Source organism: Poecile atricapillus, chromosome 2 (assembly GCF_030490865.1).
Source record: "Poecile atricapillus isolate bPoeAtr1 chromosome 2, bPoeAtr1.hap1, whole genome shotgun sequence".
Lineage (NCBI taxonomy): Eukaryota > Metazoa > Chordata > Aves > Passeriformes > Paridae > Poecile > Poecile atricapillus.
In genome coordinates this window covers 93,096,014-93,115,195 of record NC_081250.1, presented here as the reverse complement: position 1 = coordinate 93,115,195, position 19,182 = coordinate 93,096,014, and the positions used below count along the sequence as shown (strand labels likewise).

Genomic DNA, 19,182 nt, shown 5'->3' with positions numbered 1-19,182 from the left:
AAACAGGAGTTCAGGTAATTTGCAAAGGGAAGTAAAATACATTTTCCAAGTAGTTTAACACAACTCTGAAGTCAGAAGGAAATATGACGGTGGACCTATCCTTGAGTTTGTTAGAACTGTAGGTGAATTTCTGCCTCACTAAGAGACAGAGGCCTTTTTCTTTCACTGTCTGAGAACTGTTTTAATTAAGAGGCATGACCAGACAGGTGTTTGATTGCCACCTCTTCATGCAGATACAAATCTAAATTTTAAAAGAGCTTTTAGTTCTTTTCGTTTAACTTTTCAGGACAACAGATCTCCCTGTCTTCTGAAATAAAAAGGCTTTCTCTTGAGGCTGGAATGGCCTTTGCTTTCATAACTTGGTGACGAATAGGTTAGTGATAGGAACTCTGCCCAGTTCCTTTAGAACACTACCTACTTTTATTCACCTAATAGGAGCTCAGGGAACTTTAGCCCTTACTTAAAAGACAATAACATGTTTTTCATCTGCCTGCCTTTGTGCATGACAACATTACGTTTGTTGGAAAAGTTCAGAGCTGTCAGTGGCTAATGCCAGATACTCCATTTCTGACGTAGGTGCCTGGAGTAGGTCAGAATGGACTGTTCAGTTTCATTTTCCCTTGCAGAAGGTACATCTGGGAAGGTGAAGGCTGACTGTCAGCTCGAATTTTAATGTTCATAGAGCTCCTGGAAGAAGTGTGCAGTGACAAATCTGTAACAGGGACTGGCACCCAACTCATTCAAACATTGTGGAAGGGGGGATATGCAGAGGGTGTTCAAAGGAAATATTCAGTAAGGCAGGTGACAGGTAGAAAGGTAGAAAAGGGACAGGGATGCTTTGGAATATTCTGGCAAATAGGCCCTTTAAAAATTGTTACCATTAAAACATTTTCAAAACTTGAAATGTGTTCTTTTTCTAGTTTGCTGGCTATTAAAAATTAAATAGATTCCTTTTGTCAATTCAGCAAGTGGCACTTAAAGAGGTGCTCTCCAGCAGAACCAGACAGCCTGGTTCTTTGTTTCACTTTGGACATTAAAGTGTGTTCAGAGTTGCAACGGAGCAGGTTTTGCAACTCTTGGCTTTAGAAAGTCGTCCTTAAAATGTGCTGGGCTCACACTCTCAGTGAAACATTTAGATTTGCACTTGGGATGACCCTGGCTAGAATGGAAAGCACTGAAATGTTTGCAGCTGATCTTTACAAACCTGGGAAAGGAAAACAAGCATGTTACTTGGAAATAAAGGAAATAAAGAAACATAGCACGAGCAATTCAGAGCACTCACTTTAGCCCCTGGACCAGTTTCCCAGACTTTCTAGGAAGAGCCCACTGCCTACTTCATGTTGCTAAAGATTGCTCAACACCATCTCTCTCTTCAACAAGTCTAGTGTTAGTCTGGAGTCCTACATTCATTTATGGGAGTGAACCTCACTACACTCAAGAGAGGCTGCTGAAGTCCCACACGCAGCAGCAGCATCATCATCTGTGTTCCACACAAGCTGTACCCAGTGCTGCAGAAACAAACTCTATTGAGAGACAATCAGCAGTGATTACCAGGAAAAAGGCATGTTCTGCTCCCAGGAGATTCGCTGCTTATGAAATCTAGAACACAGTGTATTTGAAGCTGCTTTTCACCCACTAGAGTTACTCATCAAAACTATTTTGTTCTTTTACAGTGAGCAACCTACAGTGTGTTAATTTGCTGGAGAACATGGAAAAATCAAGGCAATTTTCATACAACATGAGACCAACCACTGCTGCAAAACCAAAAAATACAAGACTCAAGCATTAAGCAAAACAATGTTTGGAATTTAAAATCCATTCCAGTACAGCTGTTATATTCCATAATGTATAAGCCATCTATGATGTATTAAACTTGAACATTTTCAGTTTTGTATTATCTCAGCATTACATGCCAAGCACACTTCTAAGGAGCTGGACTCATTTTGTGTACAAAGTGGTTTCTAAATGCAACTGTTAATTTCTTCACCAATACAGGATGAAATCTGAATTGCATTTGAAGATAGAAAATGAAGCACTAAGCCCAGTATTGCAATAACATTGCAGGGGCAATAAAAGCTTTCCATTGCAAAAAGTAGGAATTTTGAATGTGTTCATCAAACAGAGTGTCAAAGAAGAGGGAAACTGTACTAAAGATATTACAGTTCTGAGAGACCAGTGTTCAATTTTACCTCAAGGTCATTAAATTAATTTCAAAATCCAATCAGGAATGTGAGAACAGCCTTCATGCTCCACTTCTCTACTAAAGAAACAATTGTTCCTTAGCTAACTGTGGATCTGGAAGGACATGTACACCTGTTGACAAAAAACACTAAAGAAACTGCTTTTCACAACCTAAGGAAACTATTAGGGCTGTGTTTTCTACCCTTTGAAATGATCACACATTTTTTTAATAACTTTTTCTATGTGCATTAGAGAAGCAAGAAAAGATGAGCCCTACTCTAGGAAAAATAGTTTTTTAAATAGCTTTGGAGCTGCCACAGTGTACAGTATTTACCTTGCTCAAAGTATTTAAAAATATGAACTCAGCAAAAATAAAAAATGTTACTCTAAAGCATACTGGTTTTGATTTTTTTTTTCTACTTGGTACTACACAATTCTATTTTTTTTTAAATAATGTGATGCTTCACAGTAAGAGATGAGCAGAGTCAATTTAAGTCTGTTTCTCTGCAAGCTCTTCAGCATCAAGAACTGGACTTTAACACCCCTCACTATCGTCACCACATTTTAGTAAAATCCCTTTCAGTAACATCTACTTGCTTAAAAAAAGGGCAGTAGAGGTATTGCAGTTCTCTGTAAAATTTTTATTGTTTCACTTACAAAAAAATTGACAAGCTTTGTTCCAACATATTCCATTCAAAACTAAATAGAAGTAAATGCTTTACAATAAATGCAGTTTGACCTCTTCAATATACTGTGTTTATAGGGCCAGGTGTCTGGGGATGAGAGGCAAGGTAGATGTTGAAACAGTAATGGAGGTCTGTGAGCCACTGCTCCTGAACTTCACCACTCTTCAGTGTCTAGAAAGAAGGAGAAAAAAGGTAACACTCAGTTTCCCCAACAGCATTTGCAAAACCTGGCTTTGTTTTTACAGGTAATCAGGTGCACTGTTAAAGGTACAAGACAGCCCTGTTCCCCTGCACACAGTGACATTGTTCCTCTCTTTTATACATTTCAACACTGTGTGTCTGTTAAATAATAATAAAGTGTTACAACTGGGTACACTAAGTCATTACATTACCAAGTGTGTGAGTTAACACCAGATGTGCTTTCCTTATTCTTAATTAGAGTGGCTCACTTACTTTGCAATTCTGCAATTTATAGGCAATTAAAATGCAAATGAGCAGGGTGCTACCAATGCAGGAGAGTTCCCCAACCCACTCTAAGGGGAACTGCTACCAACAGACCACCCAGCCCAGGCCCAGGAATTCCCTCTTCTCAGGATTATATAGGTGGCTTAAAAGAACCCAGCAACACATATAACCCACCCGCGGTGGAACAACACAAGAATTGGTTGTGGTATTTTCAACACTAAAAGGAAACAACCCCCTCCCTAACCTGCAGGTTAGAGAACCTTGCCTTAATGTCTTATATCTGCTTTAACCACCATTTAAAAACAGCTCCTCTTGAACATTTGCAATGATTTTTAAAAATAAACATGACATACATGTGGTCTCTAGGAAACAAGAACTTTCATACCATGATGTCCTTGATGATCTGTTGCACCAGAAACTCATTTGTGATCATATGGCTCCTGAGCTGCCCGTGCTGCATCAGTAAGCGAAGCAACTGAGCAACAACGGGCAGCTCCTCCCGACAGATCCTGCTCACTTGCAGACTTTGCAGCATCAGCCTCAGTAGCCGTGGCAGGAGTGCTAATGCAGAAATGCATGATCTCCACAGTATATCCCTGAGAGGAAAAGATAATCAAAACTGAAATGACTGAGGACACACATTTCAAGGATGCTTCTGTGAACTGGCTGCATGGCTGTACAAGGAAACTTGCTTCTGTGGATTCAATCATACCAGCTGCATTCACCATAATTAGTGGCAAAGCAGAAAATCTGTACCAGAAAATGCCAAACTTGAAAATACTCCAAAATTTTGTATAGCACTGGAAAAAAGTTAAGGGCCTGCCCTGGAAGCTACAAATATTGTTTAATCTCTCACACAGTGAATTTCTGCTTCATGCAGCTGTGAAGAGGTTTTTGTTTCAGTCATTTTTCAGGTACACCTGAATCTTTAAGATTCATAAGAAATTAAATAATGGACTCAGCTGTTTGTGAATGCAAGTCATTAAATACAGTAAGAGAAGGAGGAGTTGGGCTTTCAATTTTCAGGAAGCTTTCAACAACTTTTCTGTATATGGAAAAGTTTGACCTGTTTAAAGACATTTCTGTGTTTCAGATGAATTTATTTGAATTTGTTATCTGTAGCTTTTGGGTTTTTTAAATCAAATGGCTTTGCAGTCTATGTAATGATGCCTGAGAAGTTTGAAACATCAAATCAATGTACTCATAAAGCCAAATCCTTTGCATGGTGCTTTTCAATGTACCTAATGAAGCTAAGGTTAAAGATTAAGGTATAAATATCCAACTTTACAAAATCAGGATAGTTGTGACATCCAAGCAAAACAATTTGAGATTAAACCTTCTTCAGTTACTGTTTTAAGTAATTCCTGGTAACTTTGCAGGTGTTTTTCTTAAATCTAAGTACTGATTTGAAGCAAGCAAAAGAGAGACAGGAAAAAAACTCTGAAGGGAGGGCGGTATCCTTTCATTTCACATCTCTAAATACTCGTGGCTGCAAAGACAGAGACAAGACAGTAAGAAAAGCAGCTTTACCTTTTCTGTAAATGCTCTGCATCCTCTCTGTCTATAGTTAACAGGAAGTACAGAAGACTGTAACAACAAGAGGCCAAGAACCTGTGCAGGTTTTCACTTATGATGCAGGCTTGATCCAAGAGCTTATTTATGGCACACAGAACAGATCCAGCTGTGCTATCAGGTATTACAACCAATCCAACCTGTATTAAAATGAGATAAAAAAAAAACAAAACAAAAAACCCAACAACCTAAGTTCATCACTTTATACAACAGATTTTTTGCTGGGATATACACAAACCTAGAGCTTTCCTATGGTGACATGCATTACTTTGTTTCTGTTCAAACTCTAGAGACCACTGCATTTTTTCAGATCCCTGCTTTCCCAATAAATTGCCATTCATACCAACAGAAGGTTAAATTGACATCTTCATTCCATCCCCTCCAAACAAACACTCATCTCAAACATATCTGAAAAGCGGCACTACTTTGAGCCTTGCTCTGAATCACAGTGCAGACACGAACAATCTTCTGGGCAGAACAGGTCTTTCCTTTTAAGCATATATCATGGGACTGGGAAGGCCTTCTGAGTCTTGAAATGGCACTGAGCAGTCACTGAGGTAGAAGAAAACTCTGATTTATGCTACAGAAAGGAAAGCTTCTACTGAATTGTCACCAGGGTGAGTCTCCTTTGAAGACCAACAGGAGCTTTATGAACTGAGGTAAATCAAAGCTAATGAAATATATGGTGAGCCCAAAGTGGGGTGATGCTCTGCGGTTGTTAAAGAGAGAACATCATCTTGAGTAACGATTTTATAGGCATGATAAATAATTAAAAAAAAAATCTTGGTTTTTGTAGAGGCAGTGAATTAGAAAGCAGTTTAAATTTTGAATTACTATGGAGTAAGTACCCTAGAATTTTCTCTTGTAAAGCCATAAAAAAATCATGCACTGCTAGTGTGGCACCATTTACCTTTAAAAAACTATTAAGGAGTTTGAGAGTAGTCTAATTTGCTCACCTGCAAGTACACTGTTTTAAACTGACAGAGGGAGCTGGTTCACTTAACAAGGTCAGCTGTTTCTTTTAGAAATGTTTAGAAGATCAATAAAGTACAAGCTACAGAAATGTGAAATGTATTTCATTCATACCATTACTTGTGAGAGGTAAGGGATACAGAACAACTACAAGCTGAAACTTTTAAATCCTTCCAGCCCAAGACACCGGGTGTATTTCAGGGCCATGAGCACAGATCGCTGTCCCAGGCTGACCCTGTGCCAGTCAGGTGCAGAGGCAGGAGGAGGATGACAATGGTCCTGCCTGACAGAAGGTGGGACTGCAGCTGTTACCACGACCCTGCTGAATACTACAGGACACTGAGGCACCAAACAATTAAAATGAATAATGTTCTTCCTGATCAGCCATAAATAAATAATGGCAATGATCTAGATGGATCTATAAAGAACCATCCTGAAGACCAACTGAGCCAACATACTGATGGAATGTGCTGGTCAGCCAGTCTGAAAGATACAGAAACAGAGACATTTCAATTTATACAAGTCCAGTAGATGAGGCTGCTCAGGTAAGTCCCCATATAGGATGCTGCCTCCATGATGCCTTTGTTTCCTGAGAGGTGTCAGCAGCCAGTTGGAGACTGGGCAGCAGCCTTGCCAACTATAAAAACCCACTTAATGGTTTGCTCTTAAAGGGACAGGGGAGTAGAACATATAAGCCTTTTTAAAAGTTGATTTAAGTCAACATCCACCCCTAAAAATCCAGACTATGGTTATAGGTAAGCTTCCCTATGGAAGCTTCAGTCTAGTAATTTCTCAATATGGCTCCATACAGGGAATGGCAGACGCTGGTTAGATCACAGAACCACCCTGACAGGAGGGCAGGGATAGTCCCTGTGTCCTCCCTCTCATCAGGCAGCATCACAGGGAATTTCAGATTCTGTCCCTGACCCTTCTCTGTTACCCAGCTCTGGCTTTGCCATCCCCATCCTCAGTTCTGGCACGTTCAGGATTAGAATACAGGCTGTAAAACCCAGAGAATGGGTCAGGTTGGAAGGGAGCACAAGGGGTCATCTGGTCCAACCTCCCTGCTCAAGCAGAGTCATCCCAAAGCACATGGCATAGGACTGTGTCCAGACAGTTCTAGAGTATCTCCAGTGAGGGAGACTCCACATTGTCTGTGGGCAATCTGTTCCAGGGCATAGTCACCCACACAGTAAAGAAGTTCTTCCTCATGTTCAAGTGGGGCTTCCTGAGCATCAGTTTCTGCTTATTGCCTCTTGTCCTATCGCTCAGCACCACAAAGAACCTGGCTCCATCTTCTTAGCATGCTTTAGATACTTAAATATATAGATGAGGTAAAAAACCTCACCTAAAGCTGCTGGTCACTCTTTTGAAAAGCAAACCAAACCAGGAAGTGTTTCATTTATGGACAAACTGCCTTGAAGACAAGCTGAAGTATTCACAAATCTGAGCAAAATTACCCATATAAGTTTAGATACCAACAGTTATTATGTATTTTTTAAAGTCCCCCAAAAATCTTGTTTAAAGCTTTTGCAAATGCTGAAATTATACATTAAATACGTACGATAAGTGTATTTGAGGATTAATGACACTGTTAGCAAATTTATCACAAGGAAGTTTTAATATAGAAGACAAATGGTACTTACAAGATATTTACAGATGCCAGTCTGGAGAATGTCAAAACACTGACTTTGTGAAGGTATAGTGGACAAGCTGTGACAGATCACCTGTTTTAACAAAACAAAGTTATATTTAAGCACTCCAAATGCAACCAGCAATCACTCACTGTGCAGTCAGACTTTGCTGACAGACCTAAATCCAAAGAACCTACAGGGACATGCAGCAGCTTTGTCTCAAAGTACTGATTCTTTACAGTTTAAATGAACAGACTGTCTACATACATGGTTCAGTGCTTAAAGAGATGATGGTCTACACCTTTAGGGTTTTTGGGAACGGCTCTCCACATTCTGTGTGATAGAAGGCAAAAAATACTCTTATCAAGCAAGACTGCCACACCAAGCCTCCAAATGCCTTTCCTTGGAGCTGAAGAATTTCAGGAAACAACTCCCCAAATAACTGTATCAAGCATGAAACTGAGGGGTCACAGTGAAACAGAAAAGTAATACAACAAAGACTGTAGCAAAGATCCATTTTGCAACATAGTTTCCTCTTCAGCACCAAAAATGTCATGTTCAAAACCAATACAAATTGTAATACTACTATGGAAAATCTAGTTTTATAAACTGCATAGAACTTTCTGGTGCTTATGTATCAGGCACTAGCAAACTACCATAAAATGTTTAAGTCTCCTGGGCATAGGATGAAGAAGCAAGAGTTCCAGTAGAACTGCTGGTAAGCTGTACTGCAATCCTCAGCAGATGGCTTTCTCTTTTCCTCTTTTCCTTCCCCTCTACTCCAATAATTTGCAAGCTAGTTGGATAGCTTGGATGTCCTCTCTTTGTTCACATCCACTGCTTATCTCACCAGAGTGGCAACTAAAGCCTCTGGAGAAGCCAATGTGCACAGCCTAAGTGTGTTATCAGACCATGAGCAATTGTGATGTCCTGTAAAGGATGAGGATAACAGAAGAACCAATACATGAGGAATGGAATCTTCTCTTTGTGCTTAAGGGAATCAGAGAGTAGCAAGATCAGATGTTCGAAGGATGAAAGAATTCAAGTCCAGGCATTTTACAAATATCTCAACTACACAAGACACATTCCTCTAAGATGCTTCATGACTCAAAATCTAAAGAGAATTTGCACAGGAGGATCTGACCTGAGGGATTAAATTCTGTCATTCAGTGTTTTGATTTTGAGACTTCTGAGTTCAGGCAGGTCAAGACACCAAAACATAGTATGACAAAATGAAAAACTGAGATAATGACAAAATAGAACATATCAACTATCAAAAATAATAGTCCACAACATTTGCAGCTGGAGGATGGGAAAGGTTAGGGAAAGAACCATTAACTCAAGGTCCTGTGGTATGAAAACTCAGCCTTAACTAATGTGGATGCCAGTGCTAGTTTAATCAGAAATGGCCAAGCAGCACCATTTGTCATGATACCAAAGCGCATTCAGCTTTTTCCAAAATTACATGCCACACCTGGTTTTAGCCCTGCTTATGCCAGCCAAACTCAGGAGATCCTTAACACATCTGCCTAGTGGAACACAACATTATTGGGCTGTCAGGACATTGCTCATGTTAGTCAGTATCACAGGTGTAGTGCAAGTGTTTCATTTGACTAGTAGGACTTTTTAAAAGACAATTTCATAGATACTCTTGCACTCAATATCTTTACTATATATTTACTTTATAATGAAACATAATGAAACAAAACTGAGTACACCATCCTAAATATAGTAGGGCTTTTGTCCACTGCAATTTGAAAGTGATAAAATATTAAGGTACTCTGGAATATTCCCAAGAAATCCACTCAAAACATCTGTGTTATTAGTTGTGTCAAGGGATAAAGTCAAGCTGCAACAGAGGTTATTACTGGGGACTGTCATGTCAAGGACAAACTGTGACACCAGTCTGAGCTGGTATTTCAATGAGCAGCACTTACACAAAAGGTAAAGCTGCACTGATGAAATCTGTTGGATGACAGCTTCAAGCTGAGAAACCCTGCAAAGGCAGGAGGACTGGACTAACCTATGGAAAAGATCACACAGGTTTGATGAGTAACAGCTACAGAAAAAATTCAGTGAAAAAGATGTGGTGGGTCATGTGCTTGGAGACTGATAAAAACTCATAGCATGCAGCTATGAGTTTTACCAGTTGGAAATGAGGAGGAAATTCTGTAACAGCTGACTACAAATGGTTGTGAGACAACCAGAAAATGGGCAAATGTTACTTCAGGATGTAAAAATAAAGATAATCCAAATAGAAGTGCTCAGACAGAATAAGGATCATCTCTTCAATACTACTCTGTAAGATCTTGCTAAGAATTAGACCACTTCTGACATACTGTGCAAAGAGCCACTCATTTTCAGGAAAGGCAAATTCAAACCAAACAGACACAGAAAAATTGCACAGAGATCCTGTCTTACTGGTGTCAGTGCAAAGAACTTAACATGCCTGGGCTGGAAAAATGACACCCAAGAAGGGATCTTAATGTCACTTACAAAGTGGTGAAAAATGCCGCACCAAAACAAATGTAACCAAACAACTAAACATAACAATAATCATGGCTGGCTGGGAATGCAGATGAGAAGGAAATTGAGATGGATGATTATGAAAGGGGAAAATGCAGGAGGCATTTGTTGATCATAGGACAGAGCTTGGGAAGTTTACAAAGGGGTTTGCCATATGCCTGTGAGCAAATCACACCAGACACAGTCTGTCAGGGAGATTCCTTTTGATTCAGTAGAGACCCACAAACTAAAGACCTTGAAGGCAAATCCACCAGTCCCACCCAGCAAAAATACCATTTCATTATTAATATTTCACCCTCAGGACTATGTCCCTAGAGCAAGCCCACCATTCCCTCAGGCTCTCCCTGTCCTCCCTGAGAGGACAAACTGTAGGAGCATTTAATGGGTACAATATGCCCACCCTCAAGATTCTTCCTGAACTGGCAAGGAAAACAGGCATCATACCACTGGACAGCAGCATAATTCCCTAGGAGGGCTGTGGTAAAGTGCAAGTTGATTTTTCAATCTTTTAGATCTTTCTGACCCTCAAAACAGCACCACCATTCCCTACATCAGTTCTGTTTTCCTGCAATTAAGTGCAAGAGGCGATTCTTTTCAATTCTATAAATTAAATCCTGCTTGAAATGGCTTTCATACCAAATGCCTGTTATTAAAAGTGAAACTGAAACGTTTTTAGACATGTAAATGAAAGGAAAAGAAAACTTAATTATCACATGAAAATTAGTATTTTCCCTGACAATTTATTTTCCTTAGGCAAGGTTTTGCATGATGTTTAATTTCCATAATAAAATGTCACAGCTGATTCATTACATTACATTTGATTAGCATTTATCACATTTTTGGCACATTCATAGATTGATTTTGGACCAAAGCCAGAGTAGTTTTGTTTCAGAGCAATCCTGAAGTGAATGGACTGAGAACAGGCATTTTTGATCAGGGAGGTTTTTTTTCTTTTTGAGATAAGTATTTTATAACAGGTTTGGGTTAAGCTTAGATATTTTGTTGGGGTGTCCTTTTTAATTTTGTTTGAATGTTCACTCAAAAAAATTAACCTAAAGAAAAGCATTTTCTTAAACACAGGGTTTATCTGTTAGCATTATGCAGCAAATGCTAGGGGCTCTGTGACCCACTGGCAGATTTTCAAGCCAAACCCTATTGATCAGACAAGCCCAAGTATCATGAGCCATACAACTGCAAGAGCAGGTTCACTACTAGTGCTTTGGGAAGTCACTGCTACAGAAGCCTCCTTGCCTGCCACACTGAAGACAAACTCCAACAGCAGCCAACCACAACAGGGAAAAAAAAAAATTAAAAAAAAAAAAAAAAAAAAAAGGCTAGAAAGGCCCCTCAGAAGCACAGCCTGATCCAAGTTTTTTGGAGATCCTGACACCATGGAGTATTTTACTTCAACTGGATGAGTTAAAAGCATTTTTGCCACTGACAGCTACCCTGACTGACAATGCAATCCCACACAGGCTTTTCACAGTTCTAATGCAGAACCAGAGGAGTTCATCAGTTTGATGTTGTTCATCTCTAAGATGCTCTCACCTCCGGAAGACAGAGTTGGGATGACCCAAGGAAGCCCAGTCTCAGTGTGAGCCCTCATGGCAACAGGAACAAGCACACCTGATGAACCGAGACTAACGTTTTGTTCATTATTGAACTGTTCCCACTCCCTCAATGCTTCCTGTAACACGACAGAATCCTGATTCAAAGTCTCAAGGAAACACCTTATCAGCAACTGTCTAGAGAAAATTTTTGTATTATTTCAAGTTCATTAAATGCTGCAAAGTACTCTTTTTTCAAAGAAAAGTACTCATCTTCCTCTGAAGACACACACAAGCAAGAGCACAGAGTGAAACCCAAGCAAGCAGGAAAGATAATGGGTCAAGTATTTTAGCGAGCCACTGTGTAGAGTCCGACCAAAGGCAGTTCAGACTCCCTGAGAAGTGATTTTATTAAAAAAAGTAAAGTTGGCACACACCAGATACTGTAACCTAAGGTGAACTTTAAAATATATTTTTCAACTCACATAGACATGCACCTCAGACATGGATAACTAAAATGTAACAGGCTGTTCTGTGGTGAATTCCCCAGCCCTAGTGAAATGCCTGTTTGGAGCAGGACTGTATCCAGTGTAACATGTTAGTGTGGAGCGTGGAAAACGAGAAGTTTTCAGGTGATGGGGCAGGCAATGAAGCTTGGCGTCTGAATCTTGACCAACTCCCCCGAAGCACCCTCGCTTATCAGACAGTGTACTCCCCTGACAGGTGCTGCTTCTCTTTCTGAAATAAATTGATTTGACAGGGCAATATTAACAGTGCCCTGAGTTGTTGAGAAAGCTGCGTACAACAAGAGATCTTTGTTCATCTGCCTTGGGTAAGCGCACAGGGGCGGATGTGAAAGGTATTCCTGATTCACTGACTCCAGAAAAAAAAAAACCAAACATAAAAACCTCCACACAAAACCTCTACACATTCACAATAAAACAAAATCCAAGTTAAAAAAAGAAATAGCCAAAAAGAGTAACAGAGTCTGCAGGAGAACATTACACAGGTGAGCAACAAGGGTATAAAACCCACTGCTGGGCTAATTTTACATTTGGGGTAGCAAAATGGGAATGCAGAAGCTTATTAAAGAATTACAAATACTTAAGAACATATACTTAAGAACATATATGGTATTCCACATATTGATAGAGACTTGGTATTTCCAAAGACTTAGAAGAATTACGACACACAGTTTATGTCCTGGTCACAAACAGGGTAACTGCAGCACACAAATTCATCTTGCATCTGCTAACCGTGATGCTTGCCTGGCTGCAGGCTCCTTGGCTGTCACGGGGTCTGATACAAAATCTATATTTGAGTATCAATTAAACTAAGGGAAGTTATCTTTATTTGCTACTAGATACAAATACCAGAATGGCAAGCACCACAGCTCACCTGTGCAACAATTTGAACACGTGCTCAAGTCTGGGTACCAGCAAGATTTGGTGCTACAAGGCAGAGAGGGCTAGAGACAACCACCCTGGTTCTCTAAGTGAGGGGCTTTTCTGAAAATATTGTTATAAGCAAAACCAGGGCTTAAGGTCAACAGCCACTGTGCTACAAAGCCATACCTGAAGAACATCACAGGTTGGGTTCTCTTCCCAGAGCCATTTTATTAACATAATTCAAAGAAAAGACAGCACAAAACAGTTTTTGTTTCATCCTTTTGCAGCCATAATATGCCCTTATTTCACAGCTCTGCAGCTTCCTCACAGCTATAAAATGCCACCAGAGCCAGCTGCTCCTCCTCTGGATGCCTCCTTGTCAGACTACAATGCAGGACAGTCAAAGGAACATCTGATGTTGAAGTCTCCAAATTCACCTGCCTATCTCTTCTCCAAACAAAAGGGCTTGAAAACACAGAAACTTAGCTGCACTTAGCAGCTAAAACAAAGTGCAGTGAAAACCCTGCACTTAGCTTTTATCCCACAAAGCCAGTCTAGCCAGTCTTTCTGAGCAAATTTAGGTTAGGTATCACAAGCCAGGATTTGAATATAAAGCACAATACACAGTACCTGTGGAGTTGTTTTGTGCAGTAACACTGCAGTGAGTTCCCAGCTCCAAGGTGTTACAAGATACACTGGAAGTATATGATGCAGGTACAATGGAGCACTGGCCTGAAGATCGCCTTAGGTTTTCTGGAACTCTGTGTTTCACTATTTATTTTTTTACTGGTGGGGGCTAGTTTTGGTGCTTTTTGTTTGCTTTGGGTTTAAGTTTTACGTTTTATGAAAGAGACTTCTGAAAAAGAGCTTTATTACTTTTAGGAGGCATTCCTTTTACTTAAATTATTTCCGTTCTGTTTCTCTGGACTTTGCATTACTTTCCAATAAAATAGTTATTCTCACTTCTAAACATTAAAGCTGGGATAGGATGTAGCATTACTAAACACTAACAGGCTTATACAGAATTTTTTTGTCTTCTTCAAAGAAAATTAAAATTGTACCATATTCCTAGTTGAGAAGGAATTTTATTTAGAAGGAAATTTATTTACCCTTAGCTGCCTTTTCTCCCTAGTGTAACCCTAACCTGCAAATCTCAATAAAGACAACAAGTTGAAATCTTTCAGGAACTTCAATTCAAAATCTATGTTGTAAAATTTTTTGAGGTTGTTTTTTTTGAGCATTAATCTCTGCTTCAAGTTAAGATACAGCACTACAGCACCACCATTTACTTCTCAAGACAAACATCCTTGCAGGGCTTTTAATTTATATGCACTGACTCGCTATCTTTATTGATTTGCTGTAATTTTTCATAGCACATCTGTGAAGATCCAGCCTTCCCAACTGTATTTCACGTATAAGACAGAACAGGTTTTGACACAGATTACTATATTATACTACATGCATCTCAAGGTTTTTGAATTCAAGTCTGCTTTTAAAAGCAGCTGACCTTCCCTAGTGTTTGCTCTTAAACATTCTGAACAATTGGTTGAATATTTTATTTCTTCATGTCAGCTGTATGCTTGATACAGCTCTGGAATCTCGACTTCAAGCAAACTCAAATTATCATTTGCTTTCCCCCTCTAAAACGTTCAACCGTCACAAACATCAAATATTACAACAGAAATTACCATGTATACACGGTTACCTTGCTAAACTCTTCATTTCTGTGGGCGCTTTTTCATTTGATCCCGGCAGAGCAATTCAATTACAGGGGAGTGAACAATATCACTGACAAACACTATGGGCACAGTTAAAATGAGCCAAGGCTGAAGCTCTTCCCTCGGGCTGCAACCATTTATTCTGGAGTCCCATTTATTTCAACTACAGGGGGGTGATTTTAAATAATTGGCTTTAACAAGACAGAAGTAATTTTAAGCAGAAGTTCCTCCAGAAAAGGAACCAAAGTTCCCACATTTAACATCTCTTTTAGACAAATCATGAAGACTAACCTTTAGAGCTATGCAAAACAGCATTTAAAGAGACACTTTTCTAAAGCATTGCTCCTCAACTGAAAATCATCACTACTTAAAAGCTTCTAAAAAAAAAAAAATAACATGGTTTCAGATTACCACCATTCCAGTTACCACTCTCCAGACAAAAGAAAAATAATTTACAAACAATATCCATCTCAAAACAGGTTTTGTTAAAAACTACCTAAAAGCATTACTTCTTAGCAGAAGTGCTTACTGTTATCCACAGGCTACCAGGTGCCCTGGCTATAATAACACTCCAGAAGTCCAAACTGCTCTTTGAAAATGCCTCAAGTTATTCTCTTCCTTTCCAGAACTTGTCCCTTCTCCAGAGGCACACTGCTTTTTCTCCCACATTTCTGGCACACATATGTTATACGTGAAATTCCCTCTTACAACGCTTTACCCTTAGAAACACACATCACCCATTGCACAGCTATGGACAGGAAGGTAGGACTGCCTTTTCCTGCACTGGGAAACAAAGTTGAGCAGTAAGGCAAACAAGCTTTGGCCTCCAGATTTACCTCGGTCCCTTCTTCAGTCCCACCACCCCGACTCCTGCCTCACAACCCCAAAAACCCGCTGGCCAAGTGACAGCTCCTGCAGGCCGGTCACAGCCAAGCAGGATGCTGGAGCAGAGTCGTAACCCACCCTGTGCTAATCTAGAGCTTTTTCTCTTCCACCTGCTTATTTTTATAAAACTTACGGGGAATTAGTATTTGCAACTTTTCAGCAGAAAGCTAAAAATTAACCATAGTTTAGACAAAACTAGAGATGGAAGAGATGAAAGAAGGCAGTGGAAGGACTAATAGGAATCTGATGACCAGTCTTATTTATTGATAGGAAACCAGGGTATTAAATTCTAATTCCATAAAAGTTCCTTAATTATTTTCACCCACATTAGAATACTTCTCCACTGAGAAGAAATCCTAGATTACAACTACATAATGAGAACTCTTAAACAAACAATTCTCACCATAGAAGAGAGGCCTGGTCTGCAGCCAACGACCACTGCTCTCATTTAGCAGGTATCTAAACCTACTACAAACATTTTGCTTAACATTACAACATCACCATAAACTTCCTTCTCCAGCAAGGGAACAGATGAAAGGTTAGCTTTCAGAAGCTCTGCACTACAACCAAATTCCAGCAAAAGCATGACTAATTCAAGCTGGGGTTTATTATTTCCTGTAGCATTGCTCTATCTAAATAAAGTAATTTTCTGCCACAGCTAGAAATGTTTTGACTCCAAAATTCTAGCATACCTTGAACTATGTCCACTTGGAAGAAGGCAGTCTCCAAACCTACCTCCCTCAGACTCAATGCAGACAGAGCCCTCATATCACACTGTCTTGCCAGACACTTTGGAGAGCCTCATGATTTGCTGGCAGTTTTCTTTTCCCTGGAGCCTGCAACTCTGGGGTTTGCTTTTTTGGCTGGGATTTTTTTGTTGTTATTGCTGTTGTTTGTTTTTTTTTCCGTTTGAGAACAAATTAGCTTGTTCAGTACGTAGTGAAAACTAATTAATCTACGAAAAGTATTCCTGTGAAGCTTGTGGCAAATCTTGAATGGAAAAGTTTTAACCAAGCCTGCCCTTTTCTTTCTTGTTTATCTTCTTCCTTACCTTATTGGTTTTAAAAAATGGTCCAGACTCCAAATCCCAAAGGTTTTAATGGACTACAGTTCCCACAATAATTTCTTCAGAAACTGAGCATTATATAGCATATTGATCAACATGTTTGATGAATACAAGGAAAAGATAAAACCCCACAAAACTTAAAGAACATGCTGCTGTATTATATATTTAAACACAGAGAAAAAAGTAATCTAAAAACTGAAGAGCTTCAGAATGCTTTTATGTGTCATTTACCATATCTATGACTGCATCTGAAATCAAAACCAGACAAGTGAAAAATGAATGGAATTCTGCAACCCATAAAAGGAAGTGGTTGCCTCAACACCAATGATCACTTCTCATTGTAACACAATCAGATATGTCACCATTACTACCAGATCAGAGGCAAGAATGTCTTGATTTTTCTCCAGCACGAAAGCAAGCTATTGAGGAGGTGTCCCTACTTTTTTGTAGGGACACAAAACTCCATGGGGAAAAAAGAAAACTAGCAAATGTGGGGGGCACACCCCAAACAGCATTGCAGTACGTGGCAGGCCTTTAATGGGAGCAGTTTGATATCAAATATAACTGTAACAAACCTACCAAATAAAAGAAAACTACAAACCCTTACTCAACTGTGAATTTCATTATGTCTAAAAAGCAAAAATTACGAAGAGATTTGTTGATGGGGAAACAAAAACACCTGTTTTTTGTCAGAAGGAGTTTTCAAATAATCACAGAATCCCTAGTTAGAAGGAATATCCTTAAGTTCCTCTAATCCAAGGCTCCTGTTGGAGTCACCTGGGACAGGTCACCCCACGCTGTGGCCAGCATGGTTTTGAGTACATCCATAGATGAGAACCAGAATGTCTCCAGGCTATTTATTCCAGTATTTGACCACGCTCACTGAGAAAAGTGACAGTTCAAAACTCTCTTTGGTTAAGAACCTACAAAATCAGGTGGGGCTAGAAGGTCTCATCCTTCTTCACACAGATTTTTGATGCATGGGATTTTTGCTCCTATTGTCTTCCATAAAACATTCTCCAGAAAAGACTTCAGGCTAAAGTGCAGAAGTAGTGCAGTGCCCCACAAGATGCCCAAATCATCTTTCATTACTAACCAAGGATATCTAGCTCTTTGCTTAGTGATCACCATCCCCTTCTAACAACTTGGGAGAGCACCTTGTATCTTTCCTCAGAAAAGCTACTTTAACAAAAGTGAGTCTCAAGTTTCTGAAAACACTAACTCTCATTGATAGCACCAAAACACTAAAGATTGTGGTAGAAGACACTCAAACTTGCAACCAAGAACCAAACACAGAAAAAAGAAATCAAACTACTTCATTGTTCCCTGTGTGAAAACAGTCCTATTTCACTGCCAATTTTGAAAGATTTTTGGAATAGAGGCAAAAAGAGGAAGGAGAAAACACTGAAGGTGACATTTTCAGAAACAAGGAAGGTGTACATAAATCCTTCAGATGCTGGATTATGCTAACTCTGAGAAACAAATAATCACTCTGTGCATTCACAGAGCAACAGGATATGGAAAGAGAACATTCTGATCCCTCCATACTGGAGAAAGGTATTTTGGTGATAAAACAGACAAAGCAAAACAAATTAGAAAGTTCAGCTGCTCCATAGGCTGAATGACTGAAGGCAGAACACCTAAATATGTGAGTCAGTCATGGTACCAAACAACAGCCCTGCTTAAAATACTTTCTAATACATAGCAGCACAGATTCAATGTGTAATCTCAGACTATCATCAATTTCAGAGGGTTATCACTTAAGCACTATGAAGTAGAAAACATCTACTATATTGCTTTCTTGAATGAAAAAACATACAACTAAAACCTTCTGTTTAGTTCTTCTTTCTGAATTCAGGACTATGATTACATAAATGCTGTCAAATTGGCATGTCATCAAAACATGATTTCACACCTTGAAGTGGTTTTTGGTGAGCTAAACAATAAAAAGAGTTGATGCAGAAAGACAGCTAATCCACCTCTTATGAATAAAATCTTGTGGCTCAAATCCCTTTAGAACCAACAATCCAATTAATTTTTCAGCTCTTATGATGCTAGGTACTGAATTCAGACTGAAGTTTCTAATCCCAGCATATACTAATCAGGAATCATTCAAAATAATGACTAATGCCAACTTAATATTGCTTCCAAGTTCAAATTTTATTTAATGCAAGTGCTTTTCAATTAATAGCGGCACTTATTCTCCAGGAAAACTCTTTATAATTAGTATTTCTAAAATTAATTTGTTCTTGAAAGTCAAAACATATTGCTGGTTCTAATATTAGTGCTTAAGAATTTCCACCAAGGTTTCTACCAACTTTTTCCTTGAGTATTGCTTTGCATACTACGTGTCTAAACATTCAACTTTTAAAGCAGCTTCCTTCAAAATATTATCTGATGGCTGTAAAAAAAATGTTGGCTGTTCGACAGCTTTTATATTTTTCATTCTTTTTTCAACTCAAATCAAGACAGGATTTAGGCATCTCTGGAAAAGGGATGGAGAGCACTCAGAGTTTGTATGCTGTCATTTAGAATTAGTGTT

The 19,182-nt window shown here is 39.2% G+C and overlaps 2 protein-coding genes across 10 annotated transcripts in view; one reads left to right on the top strand and one right to left on the bottom strand.

Moving 5' to 3' along the window:
* INVS (inversin) overlaps positions 1-2,567 on the top strand; it is an 85,573-nt gene extending 83,006 nt beyond the window's left edge. For all 4 annotated transcript variants that reach the window (XM_058831929.1, XM_058831930.1, XM_058831931.1 and 1 more), the window contains one exon: positions 1,674-2,567. In XM_058831929.1, the coding sequence (XP_058687912.1) occupies positions 1,674-1,789 (116 nt within the window). In that variant the 3' untranslated portion in view covers positions 1,790-2,567. The remainder of the gene's footprint in view (positions 1-1,673) is intronic.
* A 234-nt stretch (positions 2,568-2,801) lies between these two features.
* TEX10 (testis expressed 10) overlaps positions 2,802-19,182 on the bottom strand; it is a 54,844-nt gene continuing 38,463 nt past the window's right edge. For all 6 annotated transcript variants that reach the window (XM_058831900.1, XM_058831905.1, XM_058831903.1 and 3 more), the window contains 4 exons: positions 7,523-7,603; positions 4,863-5,044; positions 3,718-3,928; positions 2,802-3,038 (listed from right to left, as the gene is read on the bottom strand). In XM_058831900.1, coding sequence (XP_058687883.1) covers positions 2,925-3,038; positions 3,718-3,928; positions 4,863-5,044; positions 7,523-7,603 — 588 coding nt within the window. In that variant the 3' untranslated portion in view covers positions 2,802-2,924. The remainder of the gene's footprint in view (positions 3,039-3,717; positions 3,929-4,862; positions 5,045-7,522; positions 7,604-19,182) is intronic.